General features: G+C 34.8%; 1 protein-coding gene and 1 pseudogene across 3 annotated transcripts; one reads left to right on the forward strand and one right to left on the reverse strand.

The window, feature by feature from the left end:
• Positions 1–576: 576 nt before the first annotated feature.
• LOC111286387 (protein tesmin/TSO1-like CXC 5) lies at positions 577–11651 on the forward strand (annotated as a pseudogene). Its single transcript, XR_016343288.1, has 8 exons — positions 577–1311; positions 2284–2388; positions 3808–3985; positions 4468–4827; positions 5107–5210; positions 5287–5381; positions 6026–6445; positions 11232–11651. The product of XR_016343288.1 is annotated as a protein tesmin/TSO1-like CXC 5 (transcript).
• Positions 11652–12405: 754 nt separating this feature from the next.
• Positions 12406–19027, reverse strand: LOC111284788 (peroxisomal fatty acid beta-oxidation multifunctional protein AIM1-like). 2 transcript variants are annotated; one of them, XM_022873731.2, is made up of 18 exons: positions 18890–19027; positions 18706–18777; positions 18510–18572; positions 18339–18395; positions 18175–18242; positions 17974–18055; positions 17792–17847; positions 17089–17391; positions 16732–16818; positions 16353–16527; positions 16015–16136; positions 15680–15843; positions 14464–14718; positions 13891–14012; positions 13659–13780; positions 13323–13471; positions 12916–13054; positions 12406–12792 (listed from the first exon to the last, which is right to left on the reverse strand). In XM_022873731.2, exons 1-18 carry the CDS (start codon positions 18981–18983, stop codon positions 12748–12750), a joined length of 2175 nt encoding a protein of 724 aa, XP_022729466.2. In that variant the 5' UTR covers positions 18984–19027; the 3' UTR covers positions 12406–12747. The 2 variants fall into 2 exon arrangements, 1 of the variants encoding a protein (XP_022729466.2); XR_016343287.1 differs by having other exon boundaries at positions 12582–12792; positions 13323–13511.
• Positions 19028–19728: the final 701 nt, after the last annotated feature.

Raw genomic sequence — 19728 nt, forward strand, 5'->3', positions numbered from 1 at the left:
GTTTAAACAATGTACTAGCTGACAAAAACCTTGCTCGAAACAATGTGCTAACTTATAAATCCCTGCTCCAATTTTTCGCTTCAATAGGCTAATATTTATCAAGTAGGTGTGTTGTGTATTGTTGTATTCTGTTTTCTTTTTTGTTGAAATATTCACAATTTTATAATATTTTGTTTTTATTTTTTAAATTATTTTCATAATCAGATATATACTGCTACTACTATAACTTTTGTTAAAACAAACAAAGCCAGATAGTAAATGGTAGTAGTATTAGCGTCATTCAGATAATCTCCAAATATATCTTCCACGTGTCAAAACTGGAATGGAAGTCACTACCGTACCCTATAGTCACAATCTCACTTTACACTCTGCCTTTTAAGTAGCCCGCACCATTTTTGTGGAAACCTTGCGTTTAATCAGATTCAACGGTCAGCAACTTATCACACTCACTCCTATGAATTTCTCCCGTCAGATTAATTCTTTCAACGTGGACCGTCGATCGAAAACTCAAGCGAATCTCACCATTCAATATACATAAAAAAAATTGAAATTTCAAAACTTAGCTAGAGAGAGGGAGGAGAAGCGAAGCGGAAGAAGAGGAGAAGCAGAACACTAACAACGAAATAAAAAAGGTCCTTCCACTTTTGCTTCTCTTTTCCCTTGTTTGTTTTACAAAATCACTGCTGTAAAAACCTTAGCCCACTCTTGTCTTTCTAGAGTTATTTAGCTTCTTTCTCTATGCACCGATTGCAATCAAAATCTTCTCGATTTTTTGGCAGCACTCGGTGGAAATATCGAGCTTGGAGAAGTCGCGGATATTTTTGTAATTTGAGGATTTGGAGATTGTAGATTGGGATTTGGATCTAAAAGTGGATGAATTTGGGTTGATTTAAGGCAATTTGTGAGATTATGTGGTGGATTTTCAGCCGTGGCCGTGTGGACGAATTGGAAAAAAGATTGGAATTTGATTAAATTTTTTTAAATTTAGGGGAGTTGGAATTGAATGGGGGAAGGAGAAGGAGGTGAATTCCCGCCAAAAAATGTGCAATCGGGTACGGTGGATTTTCCGGCGAAGAAGCTAGCAAGGCAGCTAGATTTCACGGCCGGTTTTGGCGGGTTTTCTTCCGGTGGTGTAGTTTTGCCTGAGCACCCGCAATCCACACAAGGGATGGGTGTGGCTTCGTCTTCGGCTGCGTCGGCTTCAGTTACTCAGCAACAGCAGCAGCCACAGATAAAGCAGCAGATAGTGGCGACCACTCCTGTGGCCGCCGCGCAATCTGTTCCTCTAACTACGGCATCGTCGAGGGTTGTGTAAGTTTTTGCTATAAAATTTTGAGATTTTTTCTTTTATTTTGTCATTCTTTTTTCGTGTTTGCTCTGTAGATTAATTTTTTGTTTAATAAAAATTAACTGTTTTTTTTTTTTTTCCTTTTTGAGAGTGTACATGGTAAGGAAGCCTCGGTTACGGTCTTCCATATCCTGAGTAACATATGTTTTTACATGCTTCAAAATTAACTCTTTAGTTTCAATAGTCAATTATGTTTAAATCAAATTCTGGTTAATTTTGTTTTTTTTTTCCTCTAAGAAATAAACGATGTTTGAGTATTTTTTCTTCTGATTATTAAACAGAATAGTTGGTTTCTTTTGGGAATTGATCTCTTGGGGCTAATTGGTGCTTTTGCATCCTTTCCTCTTACAAATTGAACATTGTTTTGGAGTGAAGGAATGAATCAGTTGCTTTGTTGGGAACTTGGTTTTGTTTAAGCTTTATCAGTCACCGTATATAGCTTCCTAGGTTCTTTCCTGTTTTTGTCCCATTCTTTCTGTTTTGATCATAGGCTGTAACTGTACGGTGTGAACATTGGTCTTTTTTGTCAAGGGTGTACTGTTTTCTAGGACATAACAGTTTGGGGTATTTTCCTCCTTACCTGTTAATTGCAATGAAAGTTGTCTTGTTCTCTTTCTTTTTTCTTTTTTTTTTTGTCAATTTGGATGGAAAAATCGTTCTTTCTATTGTTCTTGATTTCATTTATTGAAATGCTCATATTTCTGACCCTCCAACTGAGGATGTGTTCAGCATTGCTGTTCCTTTTCTATCTCTGATGATTATTAATCTTAAAGTGCTGATGAAATACTTATGGTGATTATTAATGCTGATCTTCACAAATATTTGTTGCATTTATTGAAGATATTTACTTTACAATGTGTTATTGTCTGAAAATTTACTGTTGAAGCTAGTTACCTTTAATTTTATTCTTTTTCTTCATTTCTTGCTCTATTCAGAAAACCAGAATCCCCAACATCAAAACCAAGACCAAATGAACTAAAAGATGGTACTCCGAAGAAGCAGAAGCAGTGTAACTGTAAACATTCTCGATGTCTGAAACTGTAAGTGCATTGACTTATATGCTCATTTGGCATGAATGAGTTATTCTTCCATGATTCACTGCTGCTTTACTCTGGATATCTTATTAGCAGCTGTTGTTACTATTTTACATGTTAGTGACATATTTCTTACAAAGTTTTCTATATTGGATTCCATGTGCCATTTTAGATATTGTATGCGTAAGACGTGCAATCTTTTTCGTGTACATGATGAGAAATTGGTTTTCTTCCTTACATGCAACTTTACAGTTCATGAAATACTCATTAGGTTATAGGTAGTGTCTTTAAGTGTATCATTTTGCTGAAAACAGAAATTTCTCATTTTGCAGCTAAAGAAGCTTTGGTTAGCTAGAAATGTTTAGGTTTAGTCTTGTGACCATAATCTTAAGAATTTTTTTGTGTTCATCTTTTTGTGCTACTTTAACAATGCCATTGATCTGATTACCTCAAGCCTTTTTTTTTTCTTATTTTTCTCTTCTTTCAAATTTTTAGGGAAATAAATGTCCAATGAATTTGAAGGCCACTAAAAGAAAAATACTTGCAAAGTTGAGTTGGATAATAGAAGGAAATATTTTGCCATAAATAGGGAAGTTTAGTACTTCCTATTTGATTTAGTGTTATATCTATCTATGTTTTAATAAAAGAGTACTACAACTAATCAGCAACAATAAAGTAAATACTCTTTTCTATATTTGGTACCAATATTAGTTAATGCATAGTTCTTTGAAATATGTCTTGCAATATTAATTTCTGTATCACTAGCCCCTAGCTAAATCCAATGTCACCTTTTATCTGGCTGATAAGTGGTATTTCCTAGCTTACAAGTTTATTTTGCATCACCTTTTTTCCACATTTAGATTGGTTTGGCCCAAGTAGCTTCAAAATGAAAGTAGTACAAGGTGTAGGAATATTTCCTTCTGTACTAATTGCGGAAATAAGATGAACTCTACTAATTGCTGAAATAGGAGGAACATGCCTTCAATTTTCAAAAATTCACTTCATTCTCCATCCAAATGTGCCAAGACCCTTGGCATGCTTCAATAACAGATACTTCTGTTAAAATATTTCCTTAAGGCTAACATTTCCTTCTTATTTTTTACCCTATTCACTTGAGGTATCTAAATAAATTTTCTAGCTTAGGATCTCTATGACAGATGTATAGATCACACTGATTAGATTTAAAGTTCCCGTATGTTCTATCTATTGAGAAGTGTGCATGACAGGAACTTAAGGTTATGACTTTTATTGGTAGCATCTAAGCAGTTTGCCTTGGCATTTTAGATAATACTAATTTTCCTTTATTATTTTTTTGTATGATTTTTCTGTTCATATAATGTGATTAAACGATTTTATATGTGAATTGTAATCAATGTGTTTGATGATATAAGATGTAGAAAGTTAATAATGCAATGCCTTGACCAGGTACTGTGAGTGCTTTGCATCTGGCATATACTGTGATGGGTGCAATTGTGTTAATTGTTATAACAATGTTGAGAATGAAGCTGCAAGACGAGATGCTGTCGAAGCAACCCTGGAGCGTAATCCAAACGCATTCAGGCCAAAAATTGCTAGCAGCCCACATGGTGCACGGGATAAAAGGGTATGGATGTCAAACCTGATTTTTGTTTTTTTTTTCATTTTGATTCACATTATGAAATAAAAAGTTACCTTGTAGATTTTGCACAGCATTGATCCAACAAAAAGCCACATGATCTTTTCATTAATTTTTTTTTATCATTGAAGATACTAATATTTATAGGGCTTAGTTAACATGTCTAGTCAGGGTCATATTTTTGTTGCCTTTACTTATTGACGGGCCTGTTGGAATATACTGAATCTTTTAAAACAATATCCTTCTGTTGAAATGTATGACCATGCATTTGGTTTAGCACATATTTGATATCCTCTTTTCTGAATTCTATCTGGTTACACTCTTGGAAAATTATCTTATGGAAAAAGGACTTCGGCTGAGTTTCTGATAGCAAAATATACAATTCAAAGTATAGCATGAATGCCTTTGTGATTTGATATAGCTTGCTAAAATTGGCATTCTCATATGGACTAGTTTTGAATTGTTTTTAGGAAGAGGCTGGGGAAGTTTTGATGCTGGGAAAGCACAATAAAGGATGCCACTGTAAGAAATCTGGGTGCCTTAAAAAGTACTGTGAGTGTTTCCAAGCCAACATTCTTTGCTCCGAAAACTGCAAATGCATGGACTGCAAAAATTTTGAGGGAAGTGAAGAGAGACAGGCTCTATTTCATGGTGACCATGCTAACAATATGGCATATATTCAGCAGGCAGCAAATGCTGCCATAACTGGAGCTATTGGGTCATCTGGTTATGCATCCGCTCCAGTATATAAGAAGAGAAAAGGTCAGGATCTGTTCTTTGGGTCATCTGCCAAGGATCCATCTATTCACAGGCTTGGACACTTCCCACAGGTAAACAGGTCTATGCATATTTATTGGCATTTGTCTTTGGAGAAACTTTGTGAATCTTTTATCAATTACAGTTTACTTTGTCTTAAGCTAATACTTCCTTTGTTTTGAAAGAAAAGAATGCGTGCACAGCTAGTGAATTTAATTTTTCCATTCTCATTCTTCTTCTGCTGCTTAACATTTGAGTTGTGCTTCACTTGTCCCAATAAAAGCTTTCTCATTATTAGTTTGAGCTTATGCTCCTAGAACTTACATTTGCTGATTATTTTATATGTTAATCAGGCAAATCATATCAGAGCTTCTGCACCCTCCTCTTTCTTGTCTTCTATGCCAGTTTTTCGTGCTGGTACAACTGCTGCAGTTGGCCCATCAAAATTCACATATAGGTAAATGGAGTGTCTTGATGGAAAGATATTTGTAGTCTGCTTGTTCGGGAAACTAACTTATGCAATTTGGTGGAAGGTCTCTGTTAGCAGACATAATTCAAAAGCAGGACTTGAAGGAGCTTTGCTCTGTTTTGGTAGTTCTATCTGGAGAAGCTGCAAAGACACTTAAAGGTAAAAGGGAATGCATGTATTCAATTCACTGGTCTAAACCTGCAGAGTCTAATTCCTGACATCAGTGCTTAATTCATGCATTTGCATGAGTAAGCATATGGTCATTTGTGCTTATTTATCCAAAAACACTATGAATTTTATCTTGCGTGATGATCAACTTATGCTTGCTTTGCAGTTGTATTCATCTCTAGCTGTATTTGTCTACTGATATGTTATTCTCTAATGGAAAAAAATTTGTGTAATGCTGTTTTATTTGAATCCTTTGCAAGTACATGTATATAAGAAGATTAATGGTACAACTTTTTTCTTTGTGATGAATAAATTAATGGAACAAGTTTTGTTTCAAATGAAGACATAATGCCAGCATTTAAAGTTAGAGACTTCCTTAGTCAACAAATACCGTATTAAAAATGTTTTGAATATTGGTATTTATGTTGGTTCCGTAAATATTTCTTTTACTTTCGACCATTCTTTTTGTAGTGAGTACTTGTAAGAAATAATACTTGGACAGTTGAAGCCACTAAAAAAATCCTTATGTTTTGAATTTGCTTTTGGCAATTAACTTTTGAGTCAGTTAGAAGAAGTTAATCAATGTGCCACTTTTTCATCTTATGGGTTTTCCTTCAATTTCTGTATACATTCAGATCAGAGAAGCTTGACTGAAAAACTGGTAGAAGATCAGACAGAAACTTCCCTTGCATCATCCACTCAAGACAGGCGGCAAAGCCATAAGGATTCTGATGCTGAGAAAACCACAGCTGACGATTGTTCAAGTGCCAACCAGGCTGATAAAGCTGGCCCTGAGGATTCCAGCTCAGATGGTGCTGATATGCCAAAGGGAAGGCCTATGTCTCCAGGAACTTTGGCATTGATGTGTGATGAACAAGATACAATGTTCATGGCAGCTGCTTCTCCTAATGGGATCATGGGCCATGGCTGCAGCACATCTTCACAATTGCCTTATGGACAAGGCATGACAGAGATCTATGAAGAGCAGGAAAGAGTTGTTTTGACAAAGTTCCGAGATTCTCTCAATAGGCTTATCACTTGCGGAGAAATAAAGGGCAAGTTTCCCTCTCTTTTCTGAAAATTTGATTTATAATGAATTATATTCTGTACATCAAAAAGGAAGAAGGTTTCAAATGATGAAACCATCCTTGCAGACACTGAAAAACTTCCTTAATAACTAGGAAAGAATCAGTTTACCAAAAGTTTGTGGATGTTTAAAGGAAGGGGTTACTGAAATAAATAAAGTTGATATGTTGGAATTTAGAAAGTTAGATCATTTTGTTTCACAGATATTTGAAATAAGGTTCCTGAATTTTAATTTTTTGGAATAGTACTATATGATGGTGTGGACAAACTAAGAAATAAATCAGTGTGGAAACAGAATGTATATTGGAAAATTGCTTCTTATGAATTATACAAGAATCTTAGGTTTATATACAACTAACTAGGGGTTAAACTAGGAAACTAAATCTTCCTAAAAAACTAATCTTATATTTGAGGGATTGTTTATCCTAATTTTAGGGATACAAATACTTAATTCTAGAGATACAAATATAAATATACAGATTACAATATTACAATCAGCTGTAAATAAGTGTTTTTTCACACTCCCCCTCAAGTTGGTGAATAGGTGTTTTCCATTCTTAGCTTGAAAATAATTTTTTGAAATGTTGCACTACTGAGACATTTAGTCAACACATCTGCAAGTTGACCCTTGGTTGATACATAAGGTATACAAATCAATCCACTGTCTAGTTTTTCCTTTATGAAATGTCGGTCTACTTCAATGTGTTTTGTTCTATCATGTTGCACAGGATTGTGTGCAATGCTTATTGCAGACTTGTTATCATAGTAGAGTCTCATTGGTCCATCCCACTTGATCTTCAAGTCTTCTAGGATAATATTTAATCATAGTAGTTCATAAATTTCTTGAGCCATTGCTCTGAACTCTGCTTCAGCACTTGATCTTGCCATCACTTTCTGTTTTTTACTCCTCCAAGTCACAAGATTACCACCTAAGAAAGTGCAGTAGCCTGAGATGGATCCTCTATCAGTTACTGAATCTGCATAATCAGCATCTGTATATGCTTCTAGAACTAACCCCGAATTTCTTTTGAATAAGATACCTCTCCTAGGATTGGCCTTCAAATAGTGCAATATACGGTAGACAGCCTGTAGGTGCACTTTTCTAGGACTATGCATAAATTGACTTATCACACTCACAGCATATGCTATATCAGGTCTAGTATTTGAGAGATAAATGAGTCTTTCAATTAATCTTTGGTATATCTCTCTATTTACAGCAGCATCTTCATTAGCTTCTCCAATTTTATGATTAGGATCTATAGGGGTATTTGCAGGTTTACATGCAAGCTTCCCAGTTTTCTTCAGAAGATCCATCACATATTTCTGTTGTGAGATGAAAATATCATGCCGTGAGTGAGCTAATTCAATTTCTAGGAAGTACTTCAATCTTCCTAGCTTTTTTATCTCAAATTCTCTAGCCAAACACTGTTTTAGAGATTCTCTCTCTTTTTCATCATCTCTAGTTATAATTATATCATCAACATACACTAATAGAACTATGACTCTCCTTGAATCAGAGTGCTTGATAAACAATGTGTGATCTCCTTGACTCTGTTTATATCCCATTGCTAGCATCACTTTGGCAAATCTTCCGAACCAAGCTCTAGGAGACTGTTTAAGGCCATATAAAGCTTTTTTCAGCCTGTATACTTTGTTTGCTTCTAGATGATCTCCAAATCCCGATGAAACCTTCATATATATTTCTTCTTCCAAATCACCATATAGAAAAGTATTTTTTACATCAAATTGTTGAAGCTACCAATTGTAATTTGCAGCCAATGATAACAAAATTCTAATGGTATTCATCTTGGCAACTGGAGCAAAGGTTTCTTGGTAATCCACTCCATAGGGTTGAGTGTAGCCTTTAGCCACTAACCTGGTTTTATACCTTGCAATAGTACCATTAGCCTTGTATTTTACAGTGAAAATTCATTTACACCCCACTGGATTTTTTTCTTTAGGCAACTCTACCAGTTTTCATGTCTGATTTTTCTTTAAGGCCTCCATTTCTATTTTCATGGCTTGCCTCCATTTCTCATTGGATAATGCCTCGGATAATGTAGTTGGAACAAAAATAGTGTTTAGGCTCACAAGAAAATTTTTGTGGGATGGTGAGAATTTTTCAAATGACACAAAATTAGAGATTGGTATAGTGGATGCTTGGTACATTCTCTAGTTCCTTTCCTAATGGCAATAGACAGATCATAATCACTAGTTATAGTTTTAGGATATTCATGCTCATTTTGAGAAATAGAGTCAAAAACTGTAGTTACCTTATTTTTAGAGTTAGGATCAGGTTCTTGGACTGGCACTGCCTCAGGATCTGAAACTTTTTTTTTTTGAGTATATCTATAATTCTTTCATAGAATCAATAACAATATTATCTTTTGTCACATTTTTCGCATTTGGAATGGGTTCAGACTCAAATTCAGTGTTTGACTTGGGCTCAGCAAAAACAGGTTTCGACTCAGAAGAATTAATGGGTGTAAATATTGAAGAAGGGGGCAAATCAAGCAAAAAGAAGTCTCTATCCTTATCTTTCATGAATGAAGTCTCCTTCTGAAGATAATGTTGAGTAAAAAATGGTTTATTTTCTTCAAAAGTGACATCTGCAGACACATAAAATTTTTTGGTAAGAGGATGATAGCACTTATATCTTTTTTGAGTTGAAGAATACCTCACAAAAATACACTTAATCGCTCTTGGATCCAATTTTCTCTTGTTATGACTGTGAACATGAACAAATGATGTACAACCAAATATCTTAGGTGTGAGATTATTTGTGGTTTTGAGGTTGGGATAAAATTATGAGAGTAGTTTCATAGGAGTTTTAAATCTTAAAACCCTTGAAGGTAATCTATTTATAATATGTGTGACAGTGAGAATAGCTTCGTCCCAGTAAAATTTAGGTACATTTGCTTGAAAAAGAAAGGCTCGAGTTGTGGCTAGTAAATGGTTGTTTTTCCTCTCTGTCATTCCATTTTGCTGTGGAGTATTAACACAAGATGACTTATGGATAATCTCTTCTTTTTGAAAATAGGTAGATAAACTCTGGTTGAAGTAGTCTCTTGCATTATCAAACCTAAATCTCTTGATTCTCACTCCAAATTGATTTTGGATCATGTTTTGGAAGCTTAAAAATATACTATTCACATCTGATTTGGATTTAAGTAACAAAATTCAAGAGACCCTGGTACAATCATCTATGAATGAAACAAATCATCTCTCACCAGAAATATTAGGAATTGTAGAGGGATCCCAAATGTGACTATGAATTAAGTAAAAGGGAGTAGAACTTCTTTTGTTGTTGATTGAAAAAGACACGTCTATGCTTTGCAAGTTCGCAAACATCATAATGAAAATCTTCAACATTTAATCCTTTGAACAAAGAAGGAAACATGTTTCTCAAGGTTCCAAAAGAAAGATATCCAAGAGGAAAATGATAAAGTCAGATTTTATGTTTATTGGAAGATTTTTCAGAAAGAAATGACAAAGGTAAACTATTCTTGATACTACTTGTGTTATTTCATGTCTCAAGATAGTATAGTCCATCTTTCTCTTTAGCAAGTCTAATCATCTTCCTCGAACTCTGATAATGAAATTCACAATAAGAGGGATAAAAAGTTACTTTGCAATTCATATCTCTGGTAAGTTTTTGTATAGATATCAGATTAGTAGATAATTCAGGAACATGAAGAGCATTTTTTTAGAACAAATGAGGGATTAATTTGAATATCTAATCCTGCCACTATGGTAAGTGAACTATCTGCAACAACAATTTTCTTATTACTAGGACAAAGGTTATATGTAATAAACTTTTGTGAGGAATGAGTCATGTGGTCTGTGGTTCCTGAGTCAATGACCCAAAAATTCGTAATAGGCTTAGCCGAGACATTTAATCCATGAGAACTAGAAGTTTTACCTGAACTAGAAACCTTACTCAAAGAACATACCACAGTAGGCTTTTCAAGGATTTTCAATAAGTTTCTCAGCTTTTCAATCTCTTCCCTGTCGAACTCTCCTTGTTTATGAGACATCTGTAGCACTCCAGTGATTTTTTCAGTTAACATTTTTTCAAATTGGGTGGTAGTGATATCTTTCTTTGAAAGGGTTCGGCAATGAAGGCCTAAACATGATTCGGCAATGAAGGTCTAAAAAAGTCAGCAATGAAGGCTGAAAATTTTGCTTTACAAGAAGAGCCTAAAGCTCTGATACTATGTGGACAAACTAAGAAATAAATCAATGTGGAAACTAAATGTATATTGAAAAATTGCTTCTTATGAATTATACAAGAATCTTATGTTTATATACAACTAACTAGAGGTTAAATTAGGAAATTAAATCTTCCTAAAAAACTAATTTTATATTTGAAGGATTGTCTCTCCTAATTTTAGGGATACAAATATTTAATTTTAGAGATACAAATATAAATATACAGATTACAAAATTACAACCAATTGTAAATAAGTATTTTTTCACGTATGACATATGTAAAACATGGTTAATGATTGATAGGTTCTCTAGAATGAGACAGTTTGCATCAGCACCTATCAGCCCGCAGAGATTCCAAGTCGTAATATGTATCTAATTGCTGTGCTTTTCTGATCCTGGAGTGCTGAAGCAAATTGCTATCTGTAAAGTGGCAGAGAGTGTACTTTTTCAATTTTTATATAAATATATGTATCTTATGGTGTATTATGTTTTCCATGCATAAAACTACCGGTATATTGACGATGCTGCTCTTTTCAATCACAGAAACGCAATGTTCGTTAGCTAGAACAGAGATAGGTAGTCAAAGAGGCCCTCTCAGCAGTGGAACTGAAATTGTCAGAACTGAGACTGGGAATCGACAAGGATCCATTACCAATGGAGTTGCGAAAACTGTCAGTTCACCTACAGTCAAAGCATCTCAGATGGCTGCTGTGGTGGTCACCACCGCTAACAATGATCTCCCAAAAGTTCCATCCCTACCTGAAAACGGGGATGCTAAATCAAAAACCGAAAAACAGATGTAAAGATCCTAAATGCTGACAATTGGCCCAAGGTATGATACTGCAGCTCTCTGCAACATTCCACTGTTCACTCCACCTTCAGCTTTGATTCAATATCAAGGTGATTGTGGGCATAATTCTTGGAACTGACCACTGCTTTGATTAATTTCTCCCATTATTGATATATTTATCAGTTTTCTGCCTCAACACTTCAGCTCATACCACTGTAAATTGCATGGGAGTACAATATATACAAACATGCCAGCCAACGATCGTCAATAGCTCCTAGGTTAATATATGGAGCACAAGATATCTGCTACACCTAGCATGTTATATGAGATTAATTATATAAATTATAATGCAATTTAAAATGTGAGATTAATTGGAATTAAAATGCAATATAAAATTTGAAGTTACGGAGCTGACTTCTCTCTAACATCATTTGTCAAAGTCTGCTATGTTATTAGTAATGTTTATTGACCAACGGTAGTTTTAGTTAAACTGGCGAAAATTTTTTTAAATAAACCTTTAAATTTTTATTATATCCAATTGAGTTCTTAAAATACCATTATTGTTTAATTAAGTCCTTATTTTGTATCCAATTAGGCATGCATCAATATATATCCATGGTATGAAAGATTTATAATCTATATTAATTATAAAAGTCTAGATTTAGTATTGTGATGCAAGTATCATCGGTTCAACTGAAGAATTTATTTAAAAGATAAAATAAAATTATAACTAAAATTAAATTAAAAATATTTGTGTCTTTTTTTTTTTATATAAAGATAAATTAAAAAATTACCACATTTTAACAAAATGTAATTTTCTCTTCCCTATAAAAACACATTCTTTTTATCAAAACATGTATGGTTGGCCAAATTCTAGTTATAGCTAAAACTAGTGCGTAGAATAGGAACAGGAATAAGAATGGAAACAGGATGGGGGAATTAGAGCACTTCTTACTGCATTGGATGGGCCTCCCAAAACATTATTGGACCCATCCTACTCCGAGTTAGCCTATCAATCCTTACAGCAAGTAGGCCACAAATTTATTGCTTTCATTTCAACAATTATGTTGGAGTTAGAGTCTATCAGTCCTTATAGCATACTATTATTGAACCATAAATTTATTGCTTTCATTTCAACAATTGTGTCGGAGCTTCTCGGAGAATGACAAAAGGAAATAAGAGGACGACAGGCATATATAATATTTCTATATGAAACCAAACTCTTTCTGTTGGTTTTAATGACTGGGTGAATTTTGAAATTTTATTAGCCTAGAGCCTCGACTTTGATGATGGAGATGATGTTGCTCCTGCACTCTGCAAACAGGAAAAGGTAAAAGAAGGAAGTTATAATCTTTTTCCCTTTCTAACTCCATTTTGAGAAACACATCTATGTCCGGAAAATGCTTGTGAATCAAACAAAATGAATTTGGTTCTTACCAATGGGATGCCCTTAATGGCTCTTTCTTCCAAATACTTTGATGGTTTATAGAAGCCACCATACATTTCTGACCACTTCTTTAAACTTTTATATACATGATTTGCCCCAACCGTATCTGCCCAAAACACTATACCACCGCTGCCAAAAACGAGATAAACACTGTCAGATGCAGCAGAACCCACAAACAAAATATGGGTTGTGAGGCATTACTGCATAACCTATATTAATCAAAATGACCATGCGTTTGATGAAACAATATGCAAGTAAATATTTAGGATAGCTGCAATGGCATTAAGAAATTATCAAATTAGCTATAAATAATAATAAATAAAATAGAAACTGTCCCTGAATTTTCCTGCTCTCAACCCCAAAACAGTATGAAAGAAAACTGCCCCCAAAGACTCACCGATAAGATGGGAAGCTCATTCCAAGAACAGATGCAATGTCAAGGTCTGCTGCTCGAACCACGACTCCTTCATCAAGAACCCGGCTTGCCTCATTAACTACTGGGAAGAGTATCATCTCCAGAATTTCATTATCAGTAATTGATATAGGCTGTCAAACGTTTGCAATAACAATACATTAGCTATTTTGCCTACAAAAACAACAGAAAAGATGATGACAGTTGTTTTGTATTTTTTATAGCCTGCTAACAACAACGCTACTATGGGCCATAAATCTTATAGTTGGCATCAGTTGACCAAATTTCATGCCTCTAGAATGTTTTTGAAGGCAAGTGTACCTTTCCACCTGGCATATTTTTGGTATGCTGTCTAAACTCCTCAATAATAGGTAACACTGAAGGATCAGGCTTTGGCTTGCTTCCCTTCTCATAAATATAGTATCCTTTCCCATTGTTTTTCCCTGAAATACCAAAAGTTCATAAAATGCCCCAATAACAAAGGAACATGCATTAACAACATTGTTAACGGGGAAAAGAATGTCACATCAATGGAAATATAGTATTTCTTTACCATTTCGTCCATTTTTAACCAAAAGTTCAACCAACGAAGATTTGAATATTCGATCTGGGAATGCATTTGCAAATTCTTTCCCAACTGCCAAGGCCACCCCGTAGCCAGATAAGTCTTGAAGCCTGTAAGTATTGCAAAATAGAAGCATAACTTATCACCACTCATTAATAAATATCAGGACATACAAGTTCATATGTTTTGCTTCAATCGGATCTCCACAATCAGATGAACTGAAATCTGATCAGTACTAGAGCTCTAAGTTTAACTGATCCATTTTCTATTCAGCCATCAGCCATCAGTTGTGTGTGTTTGTGCAGATGCATCAATATGCGGCAATTATTACTTCTTAGGTTTCCACCTCACGGATAGACCACTGGTACCCAGATTTTAAGTTGTAGAAGCATATTATGCTGAAATCATCGTTACACCTAAGCTACAATAAAGTAAGATGACAGTTCGATGACACAAAAGTTATTTGATTGGCTCACTTTCTATCATAAGAGATCATGAAAATTGGAAACATAGGTACTCAAATCATGACAAAGCTATCTAATGCTAAAGAAAGAATATTACCGGAAAGGACCGATAGGAAGGCCAAAATTGCTGATCACCCTGTCAATTCTGAACACGTCGACACCTAAACTGACCAATAAATGTGCACCTTGTGTGTAGGGGAAAAATGTCCGATTGACTGCAAAGCCGGTGCAATTACCAACCACAACAGGAACTTTCTTTATTGTTTTCCCAACTGTCATGAGATCAAGAATTACTTGTGGGGAAGTTTTTTGTGCTCGTACAATCTCCAAAAGAGGCATCACATGGGCAGGACTGTTTATCAGAGAGCCAAGTCAAATAAGCAGATAAAAAATGCCGGTTTATTAAGAATCAATATTAGAAAATACATTTAACAGATATAGTGCATATGACATTTAAGGAACCAACTCATTTTATGTAAGGTCTAATCTGTTCTACTCAAGTATCATCACTTCCTTAAGTATTCATTTTTTTAAGCTCTGCAAAGAAATCATATATCTTGTGCCATTTATGATTTATCCAAAGGGTGAAAATTTCATGTTTGTTAAAACAGGTTTCCCACTAAACAAACAAATCCCTACAAATTAATTAATTGTCCATGGTGTAAAGAGGAGGGGGGAAAAGAAAGTAGGAAAGGAAGAAATGAAAGCTTCTGAGGAATAGCATTCCTGCTATCAAAATCATTCTCGAATGCAATCAATTAAAAGTGCCATTGACTCCAAGAATGTCCACATAAGAAACACTCGGTATCGATTTATGTCAGGGCCCCTAAGAAACATTCTAGTGCTATCCCAAACACAAAAGTTCAATGTACCAAATGGAAGAAGAGAAAGGCGGTAAAAAATAAAGTTTAATCAGTTTGTTTTGGATGATCCTTTTAACTACGATTGAAGTGTAACTACTGATTACACTTATTGTTGTTAAAACAGAAAATGTTAAGATATGCAAGAACTGAAGAGAAAGTTTTACAGATTGGCAAAATATTCTTCGTTCGCAGCAACTATAAAGATTATATTAACTAGGCTGCTTAAAAATCACTTAAGGTTCTTGCAGAAATGTTAACCTCTCCCAATGTCCATGAGGGCCACAAGATGTAAGAGGGCTATAGCTCCATAAACCCCCAAAATAATGCACCTTTCAAACTTCATGGAGGATTGAGATGCTAGATTCTCCATGTACAAGGCATATGATAGAGAATTAGAATGTCAACAACATATCAGCAAAAAAAAAAAAAAAGGAAAATAAGTTTGATAACCTGAAAAAGTGAGCTCCTATAACACGATCTTCTGATTTTATTTTTTCTCCAATTAAATTGAGGTCAATAGTGGATGTGTTTGTTGCCAAAATGCAGTGAGGAGGGCAAGCCTTCTCTATCTCACTATATATTTTTTGCTTTAAAGGGACATTTTCAATAACAGCCTGCATAGAAGAACTACATTAGAAATATTTCATGGCAAATCCTCCAACATGACAAAAACCAAAGTAAGTAGATATTGACAAATTACAAGTAAAGACAGTCGTTAAAGATTATGTGTGGCCACATGGCAATCAATGGTTCAGAAGTGTTATAAATTCCATAACATGGCTCACCTCAATTACCATGTCTACATCTTTAAATTCAGAGTAATCCAAAACTCCTTTAAGCATTGAGAGAGCTCTTTCTGCCTCATCCTTTGTCAATTTTCCTCTAGTTACTAAACCTCGAACATTCGCTGCCAACCAAAAAAAAAAAAGGAGAAAAAGGATTATTAACCATCTATAACATGCAAATAGTTCCACGTACAATATATATATATATATCTTGAAATAATTATCAATGTCAAAATTTAAAAATAAGAATTAGAACATTATAATTCCTTGTCAAGAAAATACTAGTATCATCAGTTTATTGACTATTAAAGGAGCAACCATAATCTATGAATAACCACCTTCTATCGTTTTTATCCCCTTCAGGAGATATTCAGAATTAACTTCCTTGAGAACAACAAATATATTGCTCACTATAAGAGCCGTAGCTATTCCAGAACCCATTAGGCCTCCACCAATAATGGCAACTTTCTTTGTTTGCCTTGGTTTTAGACCAACATCAGTAACATTTGGCACCTGCACAAGTAAAATTTCAGAATAAATAAGACCACAAAAGATCCTATTATTTGTGAGGCTTCAATTTCAACTTTTAAGTTTGGATTCCTCCACTCTATATAGACAGCCAACTATTTCACATGGCAAGTGCCAACACTGCTTAATTACTGCTAGTTGAATTAAAATGAGAAAAAGGTGCAAAGTGTTCCAGGTATCAGCAATTACCTTTGATGTAGCACGCTGGGCAAGAAAGACATGAACGAGACCTTTTGCAGTGTCTGAAAGGATTAATTCCTTAAAAACTTTTTCCTCCTGCATAAAAAAATTCCTATGTGAAAAATAAATATGAATATAGCAAACCAAATGTTTAAGTACAACCAAGTAGAGATTCTTATGGGACTAAACATAGTCACAGATAAGATTAAATGCAGGGGATCATATAAAATCCATCAATGCACACCCCAAAAGTTTACGAGGTACTATTATAAATGCTGCATTACAAAGAAAAAAACAGCAGAAGCAATTTCTACAGCAAGACCATTATACAAGTAAATGCAACAGGTCTGTAAGAGCAAAAACTACCTTTAGAACTCCGTTATATCCCCCACGGACAATGCCCTCCTCAATTACATCTAGACAGGCCTGATGCTGAGGCAAATTTGGGGCGGTCATTTTGGCTTGTTGTCTTGCAATTCTTAACACCTCCTGTGCTTCAGAGAGGGATCCAATCTTGTCCGTTCTGTGGAGGGAACGTACCCATGGTTTACGTCTCTCTGCAATTTCTAATGCCCATGTGCGAGAAACTTTCAGCAACTCTTCAGAAGGGACAATAGCATCAATAAGACCTAGCTTTTTCCCTTCTTCAGACATCGTTGGTTTGGATAACTGCAAAGCATTATGCATATATGAATTAGATTTATTAAGTGAAAAAAGTGGACTCCACAACCATTAACAATGAAAAGCATTTAAAGTTCAGGCGGTGAAGGATAAAGCACCAGCATAGGGAAACTAAACATTTTCTTAATCCACTCAAAGTGTCCGGAAACTAGTTTACAACAAAGGAATGAACCGTAACGACAAAGTTTTCCAACTCTAGGGGAAGATGGAATTCATAACATGGACTTTTTAATGTGTTGAAAAATAAACCCCTCTCCATCACTCCCTTTTTGTAGTGACGAATAGGTAAAATGACAATGCAGAATTAATTACAAGGCACTAAAAGTGGGAAAAATAAGTTAACAAGCCATAAAAATTTTCAAAAAGCATCACAGACAGGGAGTATTACCAGCATCATTTCAATAGCCTTTGACAGCCCTACAAGCCTTGGAAGACGTTGTGTACCTTTTGAAAGAGCCATAGCATAAGAAGTCAGTCAATGATTGTAAAGTACAAACTAGTAGTTATCATCCAAACTCAAAATAATTGCACATCTAAACATGTTTTTTTCAACATATACAAGTGGTACACCTCCAAACCCAGGAATCACTCCAAGTGACAATTCTGGCAAGCCAAGTTGAGCTCTAGGCGCAGCAACACGTGCATGGCAACCCTGCATACGGATAACAGGATTAGACAACTGAGCAAATTAACGATCATGACAGACAAAAAAAATTGTTAGCAAAAGAAGTTAACCACGTAAAATATTCATCAAGAGAGAAAAGAACAAACCATTGCCAATTCTAAGCCACCTCCAAGAGCCAATCCCTCAACAGCTGCCACAATAGGCTTCTTGCAATCTGAGAGGATGAAAAGAACCACATAAGAGTAGCCATTAATAACAGTAAAAAAAAAAAAAAAAACACTTAAAATAAGTAAAAAGGATAAGGAAAGACCTTCAATAGCATTAACGACAAGATCAACAGATACATCGGGTATAATTGATGCATCACCTGTTGTAAATTTCCACTTCTCGTTAAGTAAGTTCCAGTAACTAACTTGTGAATTAGTAAAATTAGCCGCACAAAAAGAACTGCAAAGAGTCTAATTAATCAACTAACTCATACCGGTTCCGTGAACTTTCTGGAAAATATTGATATCAAAACCACCAGAAAACCTTCCTCCCCTGCCTTCAATAACCAATTCAAAAAATATATTTGAAAAAATCAGTAAAAAATTTCAAGAAATTATAAGATAATTCAACATAAGATAATTATAAAAAATATATTTTATTAAATTCGATTTTAAAAATTGGAAGCTCACCGGTTAAAACAATAGCTTTAACATCGCTTCTCCTCGCCGCCTCATGGAATTTCTCCTTCAATCCAGTAAGTACTGCAACAAGAAAAAAAAGAAAAGAAAATCAAATTAAATCACCAAATGGCAAATGAAGAAATAAAAGAGAAATGAAAAGAAAGCCATAGAGTTTGACTGGGCAGATATTTACTGGGAAGAGCTAAGGCGTTAACGGGAGGATTAGAGATGGTGATAACTGCAACGCCGTCTTTTCCGAGTTCCATCGTTACTTGAATTTGCGACATCGCTCTTTTAGCTCTCAGTTATAGACCTTTCCCAACACGATAACATGTACGTGAGAGTGCCGTTGCTTCGCTTTATGTAGCCGTTGAGTGGAGAATTTGGAGATGTCTACTCAATTCACGTGGACAATAGAATTTGGACTTTGAAAAAAAAATTTTCCGCTTTTTTTTTTCCCGGAGGTGAATGCGAATTGTAAGGAATTTTCCCATTGCGTCGTGTGCCACTTGGATTTTTGGCCGGTATCTTTGGCGGTACAATTACAATCCATGAACCCATGAAAATCGTGAAGGTAGGTGTACGAACTAGTCGTTTTCAGTTTCAATCAAGTCAATGGTTGTTGGTTTGAATTTATGAAAGAAGAAGTTTCGAAGAAAGAAATTTTAGGGCTTTTTTGTGAATGACTTTCCAATTTCACATCGTAACTTATTTTGTTGCGTTCACAACTCATATAACCATATTGTCTTTATTATTATTATTATTATTATTATTATTATTATTATTATTGATAATATATTTATTTGTTGAAAAAGTTTAACATTATTAAATTATTTATCAATTAAGTAATATAAAGAAAAACGAGTGCAAGTGTAAGGTTATTTTTATATTTAAGTTTTGTTTTTATTGGAGACCCGGACTCCTAGTTTTTCTTTTTTCACTTAATGCTCATTTCTTTTTCGAAACTCCACTATCATACTTACCTATTCTTTTAATGAATGAGTTCGTTCGGTAGAACTTTTAAAATTTCAT

This window comes from Durio zibethinus, chromosome 6 (assembly GCF_047325235.1).
Source record: "Durio zibethinus cultivar Kanyao isolate XHJ-2024 chromosome 6, ASM4732523v1, whole genome shotgun sequence".
NCBI lineage: Eukaryota > Viridiplantae > Streptophyta > Magnoliopsida > Malvales > Malvaceae > Durio > Durio zibethinus.

Coding starts and splice junctions, on each gene's coding strand:
- LOC111284788 (XM_022873731.2), bottom strand. CDS start 18,983: ATGTCGCAAATTCAAGTAACGATGGAACTCGGAAAAGACGGCGTTGCA. Junction 17,392..17,791: donor AGGCTATTGAAATGATGCTG/GTAATACTCCCT, acceptor AATGCTTTGCAG/TTATCCAAACCAACGATGTC. Junction 13,055..13,322: donor ATGAGCTTCCCATCTTATCG/GTGAGTCTTTGG, acceptor CGTTTTTGGCAG/CGGTGGTATAGTGTTTTGGG.